Source organism: Aulonocara sp. 'chitande type north' Nkhata Bay, linkage group LG18 (genome assembly GCF_057382095.1).
Source record: "Aulonocara sp. 'chitande type north' Nkhata Bay isolate Kocher_YH1m ecotype deep benthic linkage group LG18, A_spYH_male_GT1.1, whole genome shotgun sequence".
NCBI classification, from domain to species: domain Eukaryota; kingdom Metazoa; phylum Chordata; class Actinopteri; order Cichliformes; family Cichlidae; genus Aulonocara; species Aulonocara sp. 'chitande type north' Nkhata Bay.
In genome coordinates this window covers 15349557-15370840 of record NC_141361.1, presented here as the reverse complement: position 1 = coordinate 15370840, position 21284 = coordinate 15349557, and the positions used below count along the sequence as shown (strand labels likewise).

The window sequence follows — 21284 nt, the reverse complement described above, 5'->3', positions numbered from 1 at the left end:
AGAGAGCAGTAATTAAATCTAATTACTGCTCTCTGTTTTCCTCAGTTGGACTGTAAAAGTCCAACTGAGGAAAACTTGGACTGTCAACTTGGACTGTAAAAGTAAAAATAGCTGGTGTATTTTTACTTATACCTTTATTTTAAAGTAGACAAATTACTTTTTTAATTAACAAAAAGTGTAAAGGTTGGGATAAACATGCTTTAAAATTATTGAAATGCTGACACTGATGTAACAGAAATATCAATCAACCTTAACTAGATAACCAGAACCTTAAATACAATGTGAAAATTTAAATGAATTGTGCTTAATAGACAATTCAATCTGTATCCAGTTACTTAAACTTTAGGGAAAAACAGTATTAGACTGCTCCATCAAGCTCCATCTATGCAATCTATATGACTCCTTCTGTATGTTCTTTTCAAAATGGTGGAAATTGAATTGGACACAAGGGAGTGGTACTGTAGATAGCATGATTCTGTTGCTTAAACTCAAGTTGTTTCTTCTATTTCCAAGTCTGAACTTTGATTTAGTAGGATTTCAGAAATGCACAATAGTTTTACCCCTTCGAAAAGAAGTGTAAGTACCTCGCATGTTAAACCAATGTCCATACTTCAGGAAGTAGAGGGCAGGATGAGGCAGAAATTATTTTACTCAGGACAGCTATAAGGGGCAATAGGTGGAGTAAGACCAGACATCAGAGCAGGAATTTGAAAGCTCAGAGGAGGACATATCAGCTTTTGAGGGGCCTGGCCGTGGACCGAACAGCTGTTTAATGCAGGGCTCTGATGTTTAGACATTACAATATGTAGAAGGGGAAATAAGAATGTATTCAATTTAATTCACACACACACACACACACACACACACACACACACACACACACACGAACTAAGAATTTGATTTCTTCTTTTATCCTCTCCTGTTGTTCATGTAATTAATAATATATATGTAAATAAAAGTGGACTAAATCATATGCTTTCGTACTTCATTTCACTTGAATTATCGTTTCACTTCCAATCTGAAATTCAACCTGGGCTGAAAATTTTGTTATGCATAAACAAGAAAACAGGACAACAGTGCCCGCAATCAGAGGACCACCTGTTTGGTGGTCTAAATATTAGCGCTCACATGGCGGTCCCTGAATGACATCAAACAGAAAACAGGCAACCAGGTTTTAGAAAAAAAATCAGCACACACACAACGGCCTATCTGTAGTTATAGTCAGATCAACAAGCAGATTCTTGAATAGTACAATGGTCAAAGTACCAAATGATTTCAATCTCTCTGATAATGGGACAAGAATAAAGCCTCCTGAAAAGAGAAAAGTCTCTTAAACAGCACACAACAAGGCTTCCATGAAAACATGATTCCCTTCACGGGCCAGGCCTCAATTCAACATTTAGTCTGCTTATCTTGCAGTTTATGACAGCTCCTTCTCTATAATGAAATGCAACCACAATTTCCTGAACTAACGAACTGTGGTCTGATTAGTTAGTTCCTTTTTGTAACACCTGACTTAACTTCCTGTTTTAACAGGAAATGTATTAGGTGTTGCTTTGCTTGTGTATCAGAATGAATATTTATTCTAGTAATGCTTTGCTTAATTTCTTGCACAAATGCTATCTCTTGCTTTCATGCTGATCAGTGCACATCCTGCTTCTTTAGTTGTTCAGAAAAAAAAATATCTAAAAAAAAGAAAAAGAAAAGAAAAACATTGCTATGTGTGATTTTTAATTTCTTGAGCCTCACGTTATGCAATAGCTCTTATCCATGATGGACTTTGGGTGTTGTCATTTGCCCCTTCTCAGGCTCCAAGATTATTTCTGGATGCTTCTAAACTGCATTTGTTTTTATCAAGATGTGACTAATGTATTTGTAATACAATGCATTTATTAATTCAGTTCATGACCTGATTGATACAGCTTTAACTATTAATAATGATGTAATAATGTTATATCGTCATTACTTCGGTTACTCAGTAGTTATTTGCTGACAAGACCTGAACATGTAAATCATGTTCCTGAAGCGGGACTACCATTATGTAATTATTGTCACTAAATAATAAATATTATTTTTGAATTCCTTATTTATTTTGAAACTATCTTTTTTTTTAAATTGTGTTTTATTGTATTTTTATTGGCTATTATGGCACTTTTAGTCTTTTTGTGTGTACAGCGCTGAAAGCAGCTCAATTGAGCTCCACATGGAGAAATCAGCACTTTACGTCCTCTGCATTAAAACAGCTTCCTGTGGGTCTTTCTAAAGGGAACAAGCTTTGAAGATCACATCAGATATCCTACGTCTGCACCTCAGTTTCTAACCTGTGGTGCAATTTTTAGGCTTTTAAAGAACTCCATGACGGGATCTTTGGAGAGTGGGTCTGTGGAGTAGGGACAGGAATTTATTATCTGAGACCGCACACCTCGTCTTTGGATTATGTTTTTGCAGTTTTTAAAAAAATTCAGTTTTTCTTCATTGATCCTTTAAATGCAAAGCAGCAGTGAACCCTTCCAGAACTGGGATGCCAGATTCTTTCTTTATCTTTCATTTGGAAAATGCAGCAACAAACCTGTCTGCATCTATTATTGCAAAAGGCATCAGGGAACCCTTCTGCCTCTGGATGTCAGTTTTCTGCCATCTATCTATTGTTTGCAAAACAAAAAACAAACAAACCAAAAAGCTATGGGCACTTCCCTCTATCCTTCTTTCGCAAAATGCAGCAGCAAGATTTTGGGCACCGGCATCCTGACACCTGGATTCCAGCTTCACGTTCGCAAAATGCAGAAGCAAGTTTTTCTACCACTAAGACGCCAGGTTCTCACTCTCTCTATCCCTCATTTGCAAATGCAGCACAAAGCTTTTTGCACTGGGATACCAAGTTCTCTCTCTTCTAACCTTCATTTGCAAAATATAGCAGCTCACTTCTCCAGCACTGGATTAGCAGCTTGTGCCATCTACTATTAAAAACAACAAAACATTATCATCACCGTGTTGCCAGTCTTCTTCTCCATATCAGTTCTTTGTCCAGGTTCTCTCTCCTCTATTGCTCCTTTGCATCATGCAGATGCAACTTCCCGGAACCGGGATGACAGTTTTTCTTCTCCTGTACTGTTAATTTGTAACACAGCAGCCTTTCCTGCCAGTTTCTACATTATTGTTTTCTTCTTTGCAGTATGCAGCAGCAAACCTGGCACCAGGGGCTGGTTTTTCTGCCATTTGACCATCATTCACCCTATGAACATTACTGGCACTGGGTTGCTGGTTCATTGCTCCACTATCCCTACTTTTCAATAAACTGCAGCAAACCTTTTCTCGTCACAGGGTTACCAGTTTCTCTGCCATCTATCCCTTCCCCAATTACATGCAGCAATGCACCTTTCTACACTGGGTCTCCAGTTCCAACATTCTCTTCTTTGCAAATGCAGCAGCAACAACTTCACACAGGGATGCCAGGGCAGCTTCCACTAACACACATCTTGTGTGTGTGTGTGTGTGTGCTGGAGACCAGCTGAAAATCTGAACTGGGTACCAAACCAGTCAACTAAGCATTTTGTGTGATTTGCAATAAACACTCCTCAAAGTTGTGTTGGGTCAATCACTGCAATCCAACTTATACAAACTTCAAGTCAAAAGATCGTCCAGGGACGAGTCAAGAATAAATAACACAATAGGTCAGTTTCAGCAAATCTTTATACAATTGTATTAGGGTTCGCAATACAATTGGACCACTAACAACCTTACAACCCACACAGGTACTGTTTCTAACTAAATCCACTCCAAGTAAATACGATACCACAGGGACACTCATTACATGCACTATGTGCTTCCGTGAGAAAATAATTTATACCACTGCAAATAAATTATACTAGACACAACAAGTAATTTCATCATAAACAATTGCAAGGGCAGATTCCTATGAGTTGTTAGCCCCCTACTTAGGGATTGCACATTGCCCAAACAATATTGCCCCTAGCCCAGTTGACATGAACACAAACCCAAGCATAAAATCCTTTTTAAAATACGGCCCTTTCCCTAAAACAAACTAGGGTGTAAGATCGACAACAGGAGAAAAGAAAAATGGTGACACATGTGCAGCCCATCCTGCAGGAGACGATACAGTGTTACCTGACAATATATTTTTTTTCATGTTATATTCAAAGGTCAAAGGTCAACTCGAGCTGACTCCTCTGCTTGCCAAACCACACAATTAATGAATACAATAGACATCACCAATACATTTCAACAAACTTCATTAAAAAACATTAAGTCTACACCTTGAATCTTTGATGAAGGGCAGTATGATCATAAAGTACTTAAATGGCAACCAGATCTACTCATGTTCTAAGGGCCCAGGGACCAGATCTCATGTTCTTCACACTCAAAAACTTCCCAGCATTTCAAAACCACAATTGTCTAGAGCCACACATCAGAGAATAAGAGCATCTGATTCTACTTCCTCTTTTATATCTTCCCGTTGATCCCCTGGGTCCTGAAGCCTTCCCCAATACAGTAGTTTCAGTTTCACCTTTTTTGGATTATGTGTTTTGCCTTTTTGGATTTCAACAGCCTGGAAATTAAGAGCTTGCTTTAATTTCACCACACTCCACTTGTCGTTGTCTGGATGTGGGTCGTCAATTCAATATTTAGTCCGCATGTCTCACAGATTACAACCAATCCTTTCTCTGTATTAAATGCAACCACATTTTCCTGAACAACAGGACTGATATCTGATTAGCTAGTATGTGGCTTTGCAGCAGTTGCTCTCAAAACAGCCTCACACTATGCACGGTTTTTGCAGTTATATTTCTATACTGTTACACCTCACTGAGTTTTAACAGGAAATATACTGGGTGTTGTTTTTCTAACTAATCCATTTATCCATTTTTAGTGTTGCCTTGCCTCATTGACTGAGTCAGTTTGACCTGCACACACATACAGACACACAGTTACATTATTATAATCTAAGCACAGAGAAGCCAGTTGCTCTCACTTTTCCACCCTCTGTCATGTGCCCACCTGCAAACCACTTGTTTGTTTTTCCATATTGTCAAGCACTATGTGCCTTGCACATGCTACATCAAGGGGGTAGGACAAAAAGATAAATACTTCTACATCAAACTGCAGAGTCTTCCACTACACACATACATACATACATACATACATACATACATACATGTATGTATGTATATATATAAATACATGTGTGTGTGTGTGTGTGTGTGTGTGTGTGTGTGGGTCAAATGTTGGATGTATTTTGGTGTTTTATTGTTCTGTGAAATGTTTACATTGTGTCAATAGAAAATTGTACTTAGTAGTCAGTATAAACTTTTAATGATATAAGTTTGCATATGATAGAATACTGCATGATGACCTTTTGATCACTTAGACTGTTGTTCACTACAAGACTTGTTCTGTTCTTTTATAAGTTTCTTCCCACAACAAGCAGTTTCACTCCCTACCAGGAAGAGGAGAGCTGAACACTCTTATCTTCACTCCCTAACAAGAAGAGGGGCCGCATCCTTCAGAATCACACACAAACATACACACACACATACACCTACATACGCACATACATACGCACCAACATTCCTCTGTCTATGAACAGAGGTATTCACTATTGTATTACCCTTGTATATAAATAAAGACCAGGGCAGTGGCAGAGTGCAAGTCCTTGAGCCACACTCTCGGGTGCGAGCGCTCTGTGACTGCCCTTGCAAGTAAAAACTGCAGCGTGTGTGTTTCTACTCTCTGACTCTCAGCTGAAGAAGTGTCTTTAGAATACATTTCTTGTCAAATTTTATGATTGATATATCATTAGGGACCCTAAAGCTCCCCCAAAATAGGGAAAAAATTAAAAAGTCATGCAGTAGAGGGTTAATGACTAACCTTGTATTGTGGATGGATTATCTCAGTTGTTCTCCTGACTGAAGTTTGGTCCGTTTGCAATCCTGCCATGCAATTGCATTTGTCCCAAACCATCGGGAACCTTCACATTAACTTTTATCAATGGAAAAAAGTTAGCATTCATTCTCCAGCTTCACTGTGCTAATGTGTTTATATTATGCAAACCACAGCTGTGTAGCTAGCCAACACATAGCCCAACTTCAGTAACCCTACAAAATGTCACTGCTGTTTAGTTTTCTGTCTTCATGTATTTTGACGTGATAGCAGAACTGTATATTTTAATATTTCAGAAATTCCTAAGTCAGAGCATAGTGTATTATTTAATCTTAATTTTTTTAGGAGACTTAGCTTACCACTAGAGGGAGCCCACATACCACCATGCCATTCGCCATCATTATTTTACGCTATTCTACTCTCCTCAAGACAGTTTTGCAAGGTTTAAACAGAAAGAAGTTCAGGACTGTAGTTCTATATACCTAAAGATTGTAAGGCACAGGTATGGTTTCATATCACTTACTTATTCTCATTGCTGTGTAAACCTTCTGCTGTGTATGCTCTCACAGAAATTGCGAAGCATCCGTTGAATCTTTTGCGCTGTGAAAATGTGTCCAGAAAGAACAGAGAGAGAGATGCTGGCCAGACTGCAGCTGTCATTGGACAGAGATCTGCTGTTCAGTTGGAACTGCACAACTTTCCATTAAACAGCTACTTGTGAAATTAAACATCGAACCAGTCTATCAATATTTTCATACATACAATATGGTTTGTACTTTTTTAATTTCACATCTTTTGCATGATCACTTAAAATTATCTAAATCAATGTTTCACTTTTTAATGTTTCAATCAAAGATTTGCATGGGAAAAGATGTGTATAATAAGATGTTTTCAGGCTAGACTGAAACATGCTCCATTGTCATCAGTCAAACTACTGTTAAGTGTAAGCATATTAACACAGTCATTGGGGGAAACAGTGAGCAACACTTAATGTAGAGTGACATGGACTGTATGCACAAGGCAATGTCACTTTGGTCTTTTATTCTATTTTCAAGTAGATCATAATACATGTAGCCAGTGTTGGGGAGTAACGGAATACATGTACCGCCGTTACGTATTTAGAATACAAAATATGAGTAACTGTATTCCGTTACAGTTACCGTTTAAAAAGGTGGTATTCAGAATACAGTTACTTTGTTGAAATAAATGGAATACACTGGGGTACTTTCCTGTTTCATTTTGTCGCGGGTCAGGACTGTTTGGGTTTTGTTTGACAGCTACGTTCTTTTGTTCCAGGCGGCAGCGTTACGGTTGCCATGGTTACAGGGCGACGCTCTCTCTCTGCGACTGTGTGTTTCCTGGGTGAGAGAGCGCCTTTTCGTTGTTGTTGTTGTTGTTGTGCTAAGCTAACAGGCAGAATGCTACAAGCATAGCTCTAAAGAATGTAGCATCATGTTCAGTGTAGTCCGTGCTGCTGGGAGAATGGACTGCCATACACGTTATGTGTCTGTGAGCGCTAGGAGGGAGAAAAAGGGGAGTGGAAAGGTACGAGCAGTCATCGAGGAAAAACGGGAGCTGGAAGCATGTAAATATAACTAGAAAGCGAAAATTTCTGAAGAAATTTTAAGTGTGCCTATGCCGCCGCTAATCAGTATAGTTTGCCATTCAAACGGCTACAGAGAGCAAAACTCACCGGAGCAGCCATTCTCCACCATGAACTATGGTAAAACCAAACACCGCTCGCGCCTCACAGATGACAGCTTACAGTTTTGTGTAAAGATGAGGTGACTTCGTACAGCCCCAATTTGTAGACGCTGTGCGCAGAGGTTCATAAGCAGACCCGACAATGTTTGCATGAACACACTTTGAAGCATTACGTTATGGACCACTTTTCACACATAGTTGCTGTACCCACACAGCCGGCTGTAGCTTTTCATCTCATAGCCCGACACATACACAAAAAAAAAAAAAAAAAAAAAAAAAAAAAGCAGAGAGAGCACAGACTTTACACCTGAGAGGCGTGATTGCAGATGCCGTTGAGGTGGGTCCACCTCCCCTGCAGCGGCACTGCAGACCACGCCCTGCCACACACATCAAACACGTAAAATAAATATTTATGCACTTTTCATTCACTTTTTGTTTTTTGTTATTTTTACACAGTGTTCTGAATGATTAACAATGGTCTACAGCCAATCTTGTGTTTTATTATACAAACTTTGGTTGTAAGATTCAGATAACTATTTAATAAAAGCTAAATATTTTATATGAGAGTAAGAAAGAAAAGTATATCTTTGTCTCATACTCTCATCAGACAATACATGAACCTCTCAATAAACAAAATATTTGCTCGGCTTAAATGACAAACCGCTATTTTACACAGTGGAACACTTATTTTTAAACAAAACCAATGCAGTTCGCCACTGACAGTGCTTACCTTTGCACATCACAGTAAACACTGAACCAAGATGGCGCCCACGCGAACGAGAAATCTGAACTACGGTGTCCTGCAGAGGACAAATGGTCAAAATTGCTAAAATTTACAACATATATGCAGCTCAACAGCGACACCTTGTGACTTATTCCAGTCACTACCTTACATATACATAACGTCTTACCTGACATTCAGTTCACCGGACACTCATACTGAATCACCAGCCCATATAAATGAAAAATAAGTCCAGCAGCCAACCAAGAGTCATCACGAAAGACTAGGGGTGACACGACAGCGTGAGCGGGCCTGGGTGTCAGCCAGCCCAGCCTGGGTGTCAGCCAGCCCGACCTGGGTGGCAGCCAAGCCGCGCTAGCCAGCTAGCCGCCATGCGGCGGTGAAACGAGAGCGTGAGCCGGCCTGGGTATCAGTCAGCCCGGCCTAGGTGTCAGCCAAGCCGCCCTAGCTAGCTAGCCGCCATGCGGCGCTAGCAGTAACATCGTGAGAGATAGGGGACTTCTTGATAAAATATGGGACTTCTTGATAAAACGAGCAGATATTTGAAGTTTACACCCCTACATTCTCGCCTGAAAATAGGGGAGGCTGTCATAAAGTTCAAAATCAGTAACTTAGCGCGCACAGCTGTATAGAAACTCCGTCGTGCTAGCTAGCACGCAGTACAGTTATTGTAACTGTCAGCACAACGAAAATAAACTACACCTAAACTCGGTTTATATCTGACCCAAATAGAGTGCAGTTAATAACGTCTTACCTGAAATTCAGTTCACCAGCCGCCTGCTTCTCCTGCATTGGGTTTCCCTTATCCACGATTGAGCTCCGCGTTAGCCACCACCGGTCGATCGGTGTTTCTTTCCCCGCATACGAGGGGAAGAGACATATACCGGTGGCTAACGCGGAGCTAGCTAGCCACCGGTATATGAACAACTCAGTTATTTTTTCCACATCGACCAGCATCATCGGCCCATATAAACGAAAAATAAGTCCAGCTAAGACAAAGACTGTTTGCGGAGCGATCGGGGGTGAAAAGGAGTTAGAGACGCCTCACTGAAAGCCAAGCCTGGGTGCTTTTGAGCGAAGCGGCGCTAGCTAGCCGAGCTAGCTAGCCGGCTAGCCGGCCGGCCAAACTAGCTAGCCGGCTAGCAGCAACATCGTGAGAAATCTGTTGCTAATATGGGATGTTTTGACAAAACGAGCAGATATTTGACGTTTACACACCTACATTCTCACCTGAAAACCGGTTGATCGGCGGCCGCCTCACATGTTTCTTTCCCCACATATGAGGGGAAAGAGACACATACCGGTGGCTAGCTAGCTCCGCGTTAGCCACCACCAAACAACTCAGTTAGTTTTTCATCATCGGCCCATATAAACGAAAAATAAGTCCAGTGTGAAACAGTCGCTTGGCGAGCGATCGGGTGGTTTAGCGAGTGTCAGCCTCTTAAGTTTAAGACAAGCCCGGCTGCTTTTTAAGCGACACGGCGCTAGCTACCCAGCTAGCGTCAGTACACAGGAACTACTTCCGGTAGTTATACAAAATAAAAGCGTCCACAGGGACACAGCGGCCGCCTCGCATTACTATATCAAAAAAAAGTGGTATGTTAAAATGTATGTTGAAGTGGCTCCTATGGACTGAGTTTCCCTTGAATAAAGGAAAATCTGGACTTTGAAGATCCATTGATTCCTCCATAGTTGTCAGCCATCCATCCAACTTCTTCTATTTATCTGATTCAGGGTCGCTGGGGGCACTGGTGCCTATCCCAGCTGTCATGGGGTGAGAGGCAGGTTCTACCCCTGGTCAGCAACAGGTCACCAATCTGTCACCCCATGTGCGACTTGGGACTGTGGTAGAACCCACGCTGACACAGGGAGCGCTCCTCACAGAAAGGCCACGGGCTGGAGTGGAATTCAGAGCCTTTTTACTATGAGATAACAATAGCAATCTTAACATGAACTACAGTAACCGATTTAAAAGCCCAACCTCAAGAAAAATGCTTCATGTAAACACACCAGTTGGAAGATTCTGAGAAATCCAGACAGTGGCATTTATTTCCATCAAACAAAACAGTTTCTTCTTCTACTATTTCTAGGAAGTTAGACAATTTGGTGCACGCCATTTCAAACATTTGATGTTTATGCACATCATGATCTATCTACCCAAGTTTGTATCAACAAACTATTTGGTTCGTTTTGATGCTTCAGTGCTTCTAATACGCTAATGAAATTAGAGATGGACCGATCCGATATTACGTATCGGTATCGGTCCGATACTGACCTAAATTACTGGATCGGATATCGGAGAAAAATAAAAAATGTAATCCGATCCATTAAATATCACGAAAGCACCTCACAAAACTTGCAACACGCCGTAACTCGCCTCAGAACGTTAGCACGTCGGAGCAGTATGCATCACGTGATAGAGCGGCTGTGGCGTGCGGGACCTGTCGGTGGTCTGGATAGCATTTGGAGCTTCGCTAGCAACCCGGCATTTCATCTCCGACAAAGTTATCCCGAGAGAAGTAAAGCAAATGTGTAAGTCCATCTCTGAATGTTTGTAAAGCATTCCTGCGTTAAGCTTAACAAGCGATATATGGAGCGACTTCCTCCTCTTGCTGCTACTTCAATCATGAAACTGCTTAATGATCAGCTGATCGGCTTTTCTGTCGCGAGTCCGTGTCTCTTGTTTGCTTTTGGCCCACTTTGCACCAGAAAGAGGAAACCAGCGGCTGAACAACAGCAGCACGTTTAAGCTTGATAAGCTGTTGTTACAATTTATTTAATATTTCTTTCTACACCAGGATCTTTTTCTACGTAGCTGACGGCTGGTAACTGTGCAGGGGCGGATCTAGCAAAGTTTAGCCAGGGGGGCCGATAGGGCATTAACTGGGAAAAGGGGGCACAAAGACATACTTTTCTTTCTTATTCTCATTAAAAATGTCGAGCATTTAATAAATGATTATCTGACACCTAAAGTTTTAATTTGATGTAAAATGAATAGAAGCCAATTACTGTATATAGTGACTATTAAGTCTAATATATATACCCTAGTAAGCTATAGTACATTTTCCTTTGGGAAGGTACCATCTGTGCAGTCTGCAATTTTGTTGAAGAAAGATGTTGAATCTATTTAATATTTCTTGAAAAATAATTGATTTCTGTGCATTTTTTTTCACACTGCATCAAATTAAGGTTGATTACGTTGATTAAGCATCATGAGGTGGCGCGTGAGGGGTGGTTCCCTATTTTTTATTTATTTATTTTTGTTGTTGCTGGGAGTTGGAACCCTATTAGTTAGGTTGCTTAATATTTACACTAAGTACTCTTTAAAATACCAGAATAGGGAGGATGGTGTAGGTTTAAGTTTATTAGATTGATCAGTATTGCTGAACTATGAAATATTTTTTTTCATACAGGTATAACAGAATAGCTTTAGTGTAGTTGTTGTTTTAAACTTGAGTATGAACTTATACAAAATGCAGCAAGATATTTAAAAAAAAACAGTTTTGTTGATTAAAAAACACTATATCGGATTCATATCGGTATCGGCAGATATCCAAATTTATGATATCGGTATCGGTATCGGACATAAAAAAGTGGTATCGTGCCATCTCTAGCTCAAACTGTACGATTGACTCGCAGGGGTTAGAAGTTCATAGGTCACGATGCAGGGTCTCACACTATACGGCCCGATGCTCTGATGCGACCTGAGTGCTCACACTGTGCGTCCATAAAAATGAAGGTTATAACAGAAATTCTGTCGCTCGCTCTCCCTCTCCGTCTTTCACTCACACAGACACACCACCACCATCAACTTTGCTAAATTGCTAATGAAAAACATTGGTCAGGCAGCTGTGATTGAGCAGCAGTGTCAATCCAACTATTTTCACGGTTGTTGTGGTCGTGATAATTTTGTGAGGCCACATCGAAAGGGCTCGGATGGTTCTACAGGTTGTGCCTCCATCGCTTGTGTCCAGATCACACGCTGCACTGCCGTGCTACGCCGTCTTTTTCGCTGACATTTGTGTTTGCGCGTGCGCAGTGTGGCAAACTGCGGTGACACCCTCACGACCAAGCGATTGATGATCGGGAGCTGGTCGTGAGGTGTCAATCGCTTCTCGTTACCCCACGTATACTACACGATGCACGACGCACGATGAAGGCCAAAATCGGGCCGATCGCCAAAACGATCGCACGACTCAAAAATCGGCTCAAAATGGGCCAAAAATCGCACAGTGTGAGCCCAGCATTAGTCAGAGGTCCCTTTACTACAGTTCGGAGTCGCGGACCTTCAGTAATAGTAATAAATCACACAGCAATAGTACATTCACGTTGTTGTAAAAAGCATGATAATATTGTAGCGGGTCAGGGCTGTTCGGGGTTCTGCTTGTACAGTTATGTTTTGTGTATGTTGCCATGGTGACGGGTGACGCCCTCTCGCTGCAACGGTGTGTCCTTCCGGGGTCAGAGGGCGCCCTATGTGTGTTGTGGTTGCCGCGCTGAGCAGTTAGCTAGTGGCAGTGTGTTCTTCTGCAAATGTAATAAACGGCTGTGCTCCCTGGCTAGCTCACAGGAAGCAAGACCAAACGATACCTCCGTCTCCTCCTTGTCTGAACTCGCCACAATATATTAAGTAATCCAAAGTATTCAGAATACGTTACTGTCACTGAGTAACGTAACGGAATACGTTACAGAATACATTTTGGGGCATGTATTCTGTATTCTGTAATGGAATACATTTTAAAAGTAACCTTCCCAACACTGCATGTAGCTATGAGAAATTAAAAAAATATAGTAAGTGTAAAGGTTCAAATAAACATACAGGATGGGTTGTAAATGTTGCCCTTTGAAGTCTGTAATGAACTCTACATGAAGATTTCCCTTTTCATTCTCATTCCTTTCCATACATTTACATGTGGATAATGACAAAACAGGGTGTGTGTCAGGGGGCTGGCTCTGTGACCCAACATTTTGAGTTTGTGTTTTGATTGCTTATATATTGAGATAATGTTAAGTTCTATTATTATTATTAGTTTGTCTTAGTTGAGTTTTGGTCTAGTTTATGTTTCTTCTATGTCTCCTTATTTATGAGTCTTTTCCTGTCCTCTGTGCAGTCTGTCTTGTTCTCTGTTTTACTTTTAGTTAAGTCAGTGCTTTCATCTCTCTTATCTGTTCTCATGTGTTTCTCTTTCTGTTCCATGTCTCCCCAGTCAGTCATGTGTTTCATGTCTGCGTGTTCCATGTTGTCAAGCTTGTATTATCATGTCTACATCTCGCCATGGTTCATGTTTTATTTTGAAAGTCTTGTCTTTCCATGTTCAGTGTGTTTAGTTTTGCATTCCCTGTGGCCTCATGTTCAGCTGTGTTTCCCCTGGTGTTTCCACTTCTCTCATTACCCTTTTCTGTATTTAAGTCCTCTGTCTCCCTCTGTTCACTGTCGGTTCATCTTTTTTTCTCCCTCCATGTCACGTCAGGTTGTTCATGATTCGGTCCAGGTCCCGGTCCCTCTTGTCATAGTCATCATAATCATCCCTAGTTATTCCCAGTTTATGTTTTAATTTTAGTTTTAGTTCTCTATCATTTATACTCTTGCTGTTCATTCATTCCTCTCCAAAATGCTGAGGAAATTGAATTTACAATTCTTAGACATAAACAGGAATTAGGATTGGATGGTTAGATGTATATGGTTAGATTAGGTAAATTAGCTGAAGGAATTATAATATCAACATTGGATTTGTTTTTTTACATAATTTTTTTTTCAAACAATATTGGGTCAGTAATCTTAGCCCTCTAGAGTACAGTGTTGATCCTGGGCAACAGAAAATGCTTTTAAGCCTCATTCCAAGAAAATGTAAATTTAAATTATGCCAACCAATAGGAGTGTTTGAATCTTTTTCTGACAAATGGTCACAGGTCCATATTGTGTGAGAAGAAAGTTAAGAAAATTTGCCGTAGTAATCATATTAAAAATGAGATAAACTCTAAGAAAAAATATGTTTGAGAATAAAAAGATATAGAAAGGGTTTTTTGTAAGGTTTTATTAAAAAAAATTCTTTTGTACATTCAGACATTCAGTTTTTCTTTTCGTTGCCTCAGGGCAACATTGTGAGATAAGGGTACTTTTCGAGGGTATTGAGTATTTGTATACAGGTTTGTGTACCTTTCACATGTTGCTGATGTGATGTGATACCTTTTGCTCAGCGACAACAGGTCACAAGGAATATTGGTGGCTATGGTGAGATACAATTCAGCCTATCCCATATCACATCCTCGTGAAGCTCAAATAGCTTCCTATGCAGGAAACATTGTGTATGGATGAGCAAATGGTGCCACGTAGCGGGGAGAGCAAATTCAAGCGATACCTACCCAGTAAACCATGAAAATGGGCTTTTCAAGTATTAGTCCTTGCTCAATTAAATTCAACTCATTTAATTTTATTTACTCAATTTTATTTACAATTTTATATACTAAGATTTGCAATTTTAACATTACTGGACATCACATTTTGGGTTGTTAAGACCACAAATACTAAATTTTTCTCTACAAGGGCCTGATATCCACTTATGAGGATATGTGTGATTTTACTGCCACTGTTCTATCAAAATTTTAAACAAATGTCCTCATATGTGAATATCAGGCCCTTGTAGAGCAAAATCAGGTAAAAAGATAATTCTTTGTTGAATTTGAAGTTGAATTTGAATTCGTTGAAACTGTCTGAATTCTTTCATCTGTAATAAAATGATCAGTGTGGCTGCTCTACCAGGTGTAACAATTAAGTGTAACATCCAGGCATCCATGAAAACAGAATTCATAAAATTCAACAGAGTGAGAAGTTAGCAGGAAGTTAGCTCGCTGATTTCGATGATTTCGATCTAAATATAATATGCCATGTTCTGACTGAGGGATTTCTGAAACAAATTAAGACGTACAGCTCTGCTATCACTTCCGACATAAATGAAAACAGGAAAGTAAACAGCAGTGACATTTGCAGGGTTACTGAAGTTGGACTAGCTGGAATATAATGGTGTGGTACATGATCACTAGCAACACAGCTATGTTGGCATAAGATAAATAGTGAAGCTGGAGGATGAATGCTAACTTTTTTCCACTCGATAAAGGTTAACATGAGGGTTCCTGATGGTTTGGGACAAATGCAATTGCATGGCAGGATGCTGCAAACGGACCAAACTTCAGTCAGGAGAACAACTGAGATAATCTATCCACAATATCAGTTTAGGCATTAATATACTGCTGCATTGCCTGGTCTTTAGTTACATCGTAAAGTTTTAAAAACAGAGCTTTAAAATGAATAGTGATAATAAAAACCAAGAGAGGCAGACAGTGATCACTGACTGTTTTTTGGGGCTTGCTGAGATTAAATAGAACAAGATAAAAAGAATTAAAACATGTTAAAAACAGAACAGCCTTATTAAACGCAGAGTAGTTTGTACCCGAAAGCAGGATTCATCATGTCATCACTTAAAGACCGGATAATTTTCCACAGTGCCTCCTCTGGGTGGAGCCTTCATTGCTCCTCCCAGGATTCCCACCTGAAGCTAATCAGACCAGCTGTAGTTAAGACCAGCGTTCTCTACCAGCCTTTGCCAGAGTATCTGCTAATCTATGTTAGTTTCTGGCCTCATATTGGCCTCTGTGAGATGATTTTGAGTAATTTTTTCTCTAATTTTATTTGTAAAGAACTTTTGCTAATGCCAAGCATGGACAGAATATTGTGAAGTGGTTTAAGTTGCGAAATACATGAAAATGTTGCTTTCCAGGCTGTTCTGGGGAAAGTTTGGGATCTTACAAGTTCATGCTTTTCTCAGCAAGGAGTATTAAAATTGAGTTCAACACATTAGGGTTACGCCCTATTGTAAAACAAAGGACGCATGTTCTACAACATAAACATGATATGACAGCTGATCCGTTTGTTTACCTACCTCATCTAAACATTTTGTAAAGGTATAGCAGTCTTTTGGCTTGAAATGACACCTGAAATCTCCACATTTCGACTTCTTTTCTCAAAATACTATTTTAAGTTTAAGTTTAAAATGTCACTCTTTTTTTTCTTAATGTAACCGTAGTACGTATAGAGCTGTCAGGAGATTAGGTGGAGGAGAGCCAGACATTAGAGCAAGAAGGTAAAAATTCAGACAGAGGACAAACCGGGCTCTGAAGAGCCCGATAAAGGGCAAAATAAAGACACCAAAAGCTCATAATGTCTATGTCATTTCTATGTGTAATGTCTAAACTTCAGAGCCCTGCATTAAACAGTTCTTCTTATTATTAATGGTAGCTCCCCACTCAGGCCACTCAAAAGCTGATATGTCCTCCTCTGAGCCTTCACCTTCCTGCTCTGGACCGTGGACATTGGCTGAAAATGTGAGGTACTCAGACTTTTACTGCATAGACTCAGACTCACATCACAGACACAGGACAAAAATTTATTGTTGGACCTTAGGAGGTTTAAATAAATAAAATATATTAGAAAAGGTGAATGGAATAAAAATCAGAAGATTAAATGCAATTTTTTAAAGAAGATTTAGAAATGAAATATGAAATGAGTCTACCAGGATCACTGTGACACAATGAAAAAGTCACATCAAATATTTTAAATACAAAGTTGTATAATTCATTGCATATTTTCAAGTTTTATTTAATATTCTGTTTCATTTCAAGGAATTATGCAAAAGATATGAAATTAAATGAGTAGAAACGATGTTGTATGAACATATTTCCAGCCTGAAGGTAAAAGGAAAAATACACCAGATATCGTTACTTTTACAGTCCATGACACTCTAAATGCTGCTCTCTGTTTGCCTCAATGAATGAGTTAATACACTTACACATCAAAGTACTATGACTGTATCAGCCTGAATCAAGGTTTAATTTTATTAGTGACTGTTAAATGGATAGTTGTGCAGTTCCATCTAAACAGCAGAGCTCTGCAGTGTGAATTGTTGTGAAATGTTCAGGCTGGTGCTTCTCTCTCTCTTCTTCCTGTTCACTTTTTCACAGCGCAAAAGACTCAACAGATGCTTTCGCAACTTCTGCGAGAGCATATATAGCAGAGGGTTCATACAGCAGTGAGAATAGGCAAGCATTTCACAGATATGGTAGGCAACTGCTAACCGTTTCAGTACCTTACAATCATTGTTTGTATTGAGAGACTTGATTAAAAGCATAATATGGTATGGCCCCCAGCAAATGAAAAAGGCTGCAACAATACACAACAGCACAGCCACAGTCCTGAACTTCCTTCTGTTTAAACCTTGCAAAACTGTCTTGAGGATGGCAGAGTAGCAGAAAATAATGATGGCAAATGGGAGGAAGAATAGCAGTGACACTTGTAGATACTGTCCAAGCGTGTCTTCAGATTCATCATAGCAATAGTTTTTACCTTCCCAGCTTTCAACCTTTACTTTCATTGCATCACTCAGGGACGCTAAGATGCTGATGACCCAGGCAGCTATACAGGTACCAATTGCACACTTCTTCACTCTGCCATGGCTGATCGGCCAGTTGTGCAGCACCACAGTAATGAAACGATCCACTGTCATAGCAGTCAGCAGAATGACACTGCTGTACAAACCAACAGCGAATCCAGCAGTGATAACTTTGCAGACAAAGTCCCCAAAGACCCAGTTGTGTAGGTGATCAACAGCCCAGAATGGAAGTGTGATGGTGAAGATTAAATCAGAGCAGGCCAGGTTCAGGATGAAAATATTTGTGATACTTTTCAGATTTTCGTAGATGAAGACAACACATAAGAGGAGGCTGTTGCCTATGATACTGAGGATGAAGATCAAGATGAAAAGGGGACCAGTGATGGTGGGAACATTAGTATCACACATGTATTCAACAAGACCACTCGTTCTGGATGTGGATGTGAAGTTTGCCATTTTCAATCTTCTGGAAAACATACATATAAAATAAAATGCAATCAAACACAATGACTGAGCAGTTTTCTCTAAAGTGACAGAAACTGTTGATTTTGGTTCTAATTTTTGTATATTATATATAAAACCAAAGTGACTAAAAAAGTATCAAATTTCAGAAAACAAACACAGCATCATTACTCAGTCCAGATGTGACATTTGCCATTTTCAGTTTTCTGGAAAAAAATAAAACATACATACAAAATAAAATGCAACTAAACACAATCACAATTTCTCTAAAATGACAGAAACTGTTTATTTTGTTTCTAGTTTTTGTATAACAGATAAAACCAAAGGGATTAAAGTACCCAATTTCAAAAAAAACCCCAGCAACTTACCACAAACATCAACTTTCAAGTCTTCCGCTGAATTTTATTGTTGTGTAAAAGCTGTAGGGTGTTCTCTTGAAAACTAACAGTTCCTCCTTTTGTTTCACATTAGTTCAGAGATTCTGCCTTAATAAAAACCACATCATGAAACAAAAAAAGTCACCAAATTTAAACCTAACAAATAACTGCCTACATCCATATTGCATTTCTCTGAACTTACCTCAAACTCAGGTCTTCTGCTGAATTGCACTGTGGTGAAAAACCTGTGATGATCCTGAGATATCTTAAAGTTTGTCGTGTTCTTGAGCTAGAGCACCGCCCTACCAAAAACCACATCATGACGTGAGCAACCTCTTCTTTTTCTATACACTGAAAATGAACAATAAAACACATGTTTATTTTACTTCATTTGTTTTAGCTGTGTAATTGAAACAGACTAAAAAAACCTTTTGTTCTGTTTTGTGTTTTTTTAAGCATGAGGATACTGCTGATAAAAAATGAGAAAAGAAGCAGAAACCCTAGTACTGTTAGGAAGAAACTATTTCTTGCTGGAAAAAAATGTAGACATAATATAAATACATATAAAACTGTCAAGAGATTTATTCTAAAAGACACTTCTTCAGCTGAGAGTCAGAGAGTGAAGACACACACACGCTGCAGATTTTACTTGTAAGGGCAGTCACAGAGCGCTCACACGAGAGTGGGGGCCCTGTGATCAGCGCTCTGTTCTTGCACTTGTCTTTATTTATACACAAGAAAAGTTGTTCAGTGGGATGTTGGTACGTGAGCATGTGCATATGTGATTGTGTGTGTGTGTGTGTGTGTGTGTGTGTGTGTGTGTGTGTGTGTGGAATGTGGGAAGCAGCTCTTTTTCCTGGTAAGAGTTCAGAACTGCTTGTTCAGCTTCTTACTATCGCTGTGGGAAGATTCAGATAAAAATATCAGAACAAGTTTTATAAAGAACAATCAGTTCTAAGTAATAAAAAGGTCATCATGCAGTATTCTATCACATGTAAACTTATATCATTAAAAGCTTATACTGACTACTAAGTACAATTTTCCATTGACAAAAACAAACACAGATAATCAAAATGATGTAAATGTATGATATCTCTAATTCTTTGTAGAGCATAAAAAGTAGAAGAACATACTAAAATTGGTAAACTTGAACAACAGGAAAAGGCTCTTGATCAGTATGCAGATAAGTGGAGGAACTTGATGAAACAAAACATGTTACACCTGGATTGCTCTTTACTTAGTTCACCAATAGATGTCGAAATAGAACATATTTCTGTTAAAATCACTCTTTCCCCAGAAATGTCATTTACGTTGATCTGTTTATATCGCCCTCCTTCCGCAAAGAATATTTTTTATGAACAACTACAGATATTACTTAAATATCATACTATAAATAATAAGTCTAATGAAATAATTGTAATGGGAGATTTTAATGTCAACTGGGACTGTGAAAAGGACACAAAAACACTCAAGGACATAATGGAGACTTTGAACTTTACTCAACACATTGAACAACCCACAAGAATAACAAGACACTCTAAAACTAAAATAGATCTGGTTTTCAGTAATAAGCCCGAGCGAATTATTAAATCTTATAATTTTATCACTGGTATTTCAGACCACAATTTTATATTATGTTCTAGAAAACTTATAAAATCACGGGTTAAGAATGACTTTCAAAGTTCATCTAACAGGAGATCCTTTTATGAATTTATACCAAGAAGTTAGCGACAAAATGTAGCAGAAGCATTAGCATCAGTTAACTGGGAGCCTTTATTGTGTAGTGATGATCCACAATTCTGCAGCAGTCACTTCACTGACATTGTTAAGGATGTTATATCAACATACTCCATTAGAGGTCGACAAAAAATAAAGACAACATCTAATTTGCCCTGGTTAAACAAAGAGTGCAAGAATTAAATGAAAACAAGAGATCAATTACTAAAGCAGTTCCTGAAAACAGGTCTAACTCTGGATAGACACTAATAGTCACTCCACAGATACTGCCCTGTGTATGTTAGTGGAGAACTTGAAGAGCTTGCTGGACAAGAGTCCCTGTGTTGGAGCTGTATTTTTAGATCTGAAGAAGGCTTTCTACTCTGTAAACCATCAGATATTGTTGTCCAGATGGACTCAGTTTAATATCTCCAGTCAGGCTCTTCAGTGGTTTGCCTCATATCTCTCACACAGGAAACGGTGTGTGGTGTTGGATGGGGTTAAATCTCCATATTTAGACTGTGATACAGGGGTTCCTCAAGGATCTGTTCTTGGGCCCTTATTGTTCTCTCTTTTTATCAATAACTTACCTGAAGTCTGTCCAAATATATTTGCTCAAATGTATGCGGATGATACAGTTATATATATGCAAGAAAATAGTGTCCAGCAGGTGGCAAAAGATCTTACAACTGCTTTAGCATTAATGCATATCTGGCTGGAGGACTCATGCCTAATGTTGAACACCTCAAAAACTGTCTGCATGTATTTTTCAAAACGCCCCTTAAACTTGAAGCAGTCAAACATATTCCTGGATGGAGTAGAGCTTGAATTAGCTCCAGAATTTAAATATCTTGGGGTCATTCTAGACCCAACATTATCCTTCAAGAGTCACATAAATAAAGTGTCCCAGGTACTTAAATTTAATAATCGAAATTTTAATCA

The 21284-nt window shown here is 39.3% G+C and overlaps 1 protein-coding gene and 1 long non-coding RNA gene across 2 annotated transcripts; both read right to left on the bottom strand.

Annotated features, from left to right (window-relative positions):
- Positions 1–7828: 7828 nt before the first annotated feature.
- On the bottom strand, positions 7829–9361 carry LOC147308230 (uncharacterized). The gene is made up of 2 exons (XR_015126022.1): positions 9099–9361; positions 7829–8402 (listed from the first exon to the last, which is right to left on the bottom strand). It is a non-coding gene; the product is annotated as an uncharacterized LOC147308230 (long non-coding RNA).
- A 7522-nt stretch (positions 9362–16883) lies between these two features.
- LOC147308229 (chemokine XC receptor 1-like) lies at positions 16884–19187 on the bottom strand. The gene is made up of 3 exons (XM_086273198.1): positions 18618–19187; positions 18421–18455; positions 16884–18253 (listed from the first exon to the last, which is right to left on the bottom strand). Exons 1-3 carry the CDS (start codon positions 18624–18626, stop codon positions 17272–17274), a joined length of 1026 nt encoding a protein of 341 aa, XP_086129324.1. The 5' UTR covers positions 18627–19187; the 3' UTR covers positions 16884–17271.
- Between the last annotated feature and the right edge of the window lie 2097 nt (positions 19188–21284).

Excerpts from the sequence above, each read along its gene's own strand:
- LOC147308229 (XM_086273198.1), bottom strand. Across the intron at positions 18,254-18,420 it reads AAATGTCACATCTGGACTGA|AAGATTGAAAATGGCAAACT; the intron begins GTAATGATGCTG and ends TATGTTTTCCAG.